The sequence below is a fragment of the Cyprinodon variegatus genome, unplaced genomic scaffold (genome assembly GCF_000732505.1).
Source record: "Cyprinodon variegatus isolate N-32 unplaced genomic scaffold, C_variegatus-1.0 Scaffold2733, whole genome shotgun sequence".
Classification (NCBI taxonomy): Eukaryota; Metazoa; Chordata; class Actinopteri; order Cyprinodontiformes; family Cyprinodontidae; genus Cyprinodon; species Cyprinodon variegatus.
In genome coordinates, this window is record NW_015153186.1 from 13,526 (window position 1) to 15,967 (window position 2,442).

A 2,442-nucleotide genomic window follows, 5' to 3' on the forward strand; every position below is an offset into this window, starting at 1 on the left:
CGTTTAGTTCCAGGTTTTATCCAGCAGCCCAACAAAGCCTGGTTTTAGTTTAGAAAACATGCAAATAGAAAAGGATGAACGGGTCCCCCCCTTTGGAATGGGGGTCGTTTGGCTTCTTTGTTAGCCTGCAATGCCCCATACCTGTCTATGTCTCTGAAAGGGGGGTCGTTAGAGGGAATTGTTGGTCTGGCTGAATAGGCGAGGTCTTCTGTTTCCCTGTAAAGGGGTTGGGGCTGCAATGATGGCGGGAAGGGATCAATTTAGTCGCTGCATTGAAGGTTTTTGAAAGCTGTAACCTGAGTCCCCCCCCCCCTCAGTTTAAGGTTGGTTTTTCTCTCACAGCCCTCTCAAACTATCTGTCTTTTCTGGCTGAAAAACAGGTGGTTTGAGAAGGTGTTCTGAGGCGAGAACTGTGGTCCTGGAGAACTTTTGGACCAGGTCTGAGTCTTGGACCACGTTTAGGAGGCCCGATCAGCAGGTCAGAACCAGGACTTCTGGGTCTTGGTTTGATCCCCTCACTGCTTGCTTCTGAGGAGAGAATAAGTGCATCCAGTTTCATGCTTTAAGAATGCAGTGTAGAAAGCAAACAGCTAGAAAATCAAAGCCTTTCATCGGTCTTTGATTTTGAATCTTTACTGAAAAGTCTTTAAAAAACAACATTTAAACATAAATTCTGGAAACGGTAAAGCAGGAAATATCAGCAGTGTGTGTGCAGCTGAATGCAGTGCAGAGTGGTTAGGACATAGAGCTTGGAATCCAGAGTTTCTGAGTTCAACTCCCACTAACTGCCACTCTGGGTCCCTGAGCAAGAACTTATCCCCATGCTGCTCCCGGGGTGCCACACAATGGCAGCCCACTGCTCCCCAAGGGGAGGGGTGGAATGCATTTCGTTACTCTGACAGTGGAATGACAATAAAAGCTGGAAATCCACAGAGAGCTGAAGGCGCCCTCTACTGACTGGCTGAGGGAACAACAGGAAGAGATTCATCTGAAATTAGAGTTTAAAGTGGAACACCCAGTGATTTTCACTCAAACACACCTGTTCACTAAGTCTATTCATTATATTTCTATAGCTCAGGCCACTTTATAGATCCAGATCAACCAGATCATTCAGTCAGATCTATTCATATATAAGTTTCTATAAGTTTTCTATCTAAAGAAAACCAGTTGATTGCACCGACTCGTTGACTCTTCAGCAATCCCTCACACTAAGCATGCTTGTAGCGACAGTGGAGAGAAAAAACTCCCTTCAAACAGGAAGAAACCTCCAGCAGAACCAGGCTCAGTGTGTTTATTGTGGGATTATTTAGCACAGAACTGAAGACCAGCAGAGACCAAAGTGTGATGGACGAACTAGTCCACATCCGGTCCTCAGTAGATCTGTTTATAAATGATTTTCTAGTCCTCCTGAGGGGACGGATGTGCAGCAAGTGCCCCAGTCCCTCCCAGTGTCTCTGGATGCCGACACCAGGCTCGCCATCTTTGATCTGATTCCTTCAGACGTAGCGTTGGGAGATTCTCTCTGTCTTCTTCCTCTATTTCGGTCCCTGTTAGCGCAGACTTTGGTCGGTAGAAGTTCCTCCAACCTTATGCCAGCAGCTTCAGCACAGCTTTTCATTTGGCAGTGAGGTCCATGGATCTGTTCCCCACCAGAACCCGTCCATCTCTGGACCACCCAACCCGTCTCCTTCCTCAGCTGTAGCCTGGAGAACCTCTGTTTGGGCTCGTCTCTATGGAAACTTCTAAGGAGGAGAAATCCTGGAAAATCTGGGATTCTTGTCATGCAGACAGAAACATGTCTGTCCTGACTGGTTCTAAGTTTAGCTCAGATGATGTGGACCTGGACCTCACCTCCACTGAAGCTTCTCAACCATCAGGCTTTGCTGACACCAGAGGTTCCTTGGGTCCATCAGGGCGGGGTTAGCGTGACTCACCGTGATGGCTGGTCCAGCGAAGGCCAGGCTGAGCAGCATCAGCAGCGGGATGACCTCATGGTTCGGGTCGACGTAGGGCAGGCTCAAGCTGCGGTCATGGCAGTGAAACCCAGACTTCACCGGCTTGAAGACGTCCGTCCACTCCAGGAAGTAGAGACTGACCACAGAGGACACCAGGATGGGTAGCTGTGGAAACGACAGCCAGAGAAAAGTCATCAAGCGCTGATCTTTAGTCAGAATGATGGCGGCAGCTGTGATGGCCTTCCGCGTCACTGAGCATGCTCCTTAGATTGATTGGCTGTGTGACCTATGAGGTGTGACGGCTCCTCTGACTCACTCAACCAAGGCTGAGGAGAACTGAAGGAGAGGAGATTATCCTTCCTGTGCAAATGTTCTGGTCCGGTCCGGCTCGGTCCGGTCTGGGTCAGGCCTCAGCTGCTTATGTAAAGCCTGACACACTGTTAGATCCTGGTCCTGTTAGAAGAACCCAGGACCACAGAGGCCTGAA

The 2,442-nt window shown here is 49.1% G+C and overlaps 1 protein-coding gene across 1 annotated transcript in view; it reads right to left on the reverse strand.

The window, feature by feature from the left end:
* LOC107081036 (lipid phosphate phosphatase-related protein type 4-like) overlaps positions 1-2,430 on the reverse strand; it is a 15,838-nt gene extending 13,408 nt beyond the window's left edge. Inside the window, exon 1 of the mRNA XM_015369248.1 lies at positions 1,935-2,430. Within this exon, the coding sequence (XP_015224734.1) occupies positions 1,935-2,150 (216 nt within the window). The 5' untranslated portion in view covers positions 2,151-2,430. The remainder of the gene's footprint in view (positions 1-1,934) is intronic.
* Between the last annotated feature and the right edge of the window lie 12 nt (positions 2,431-2,442).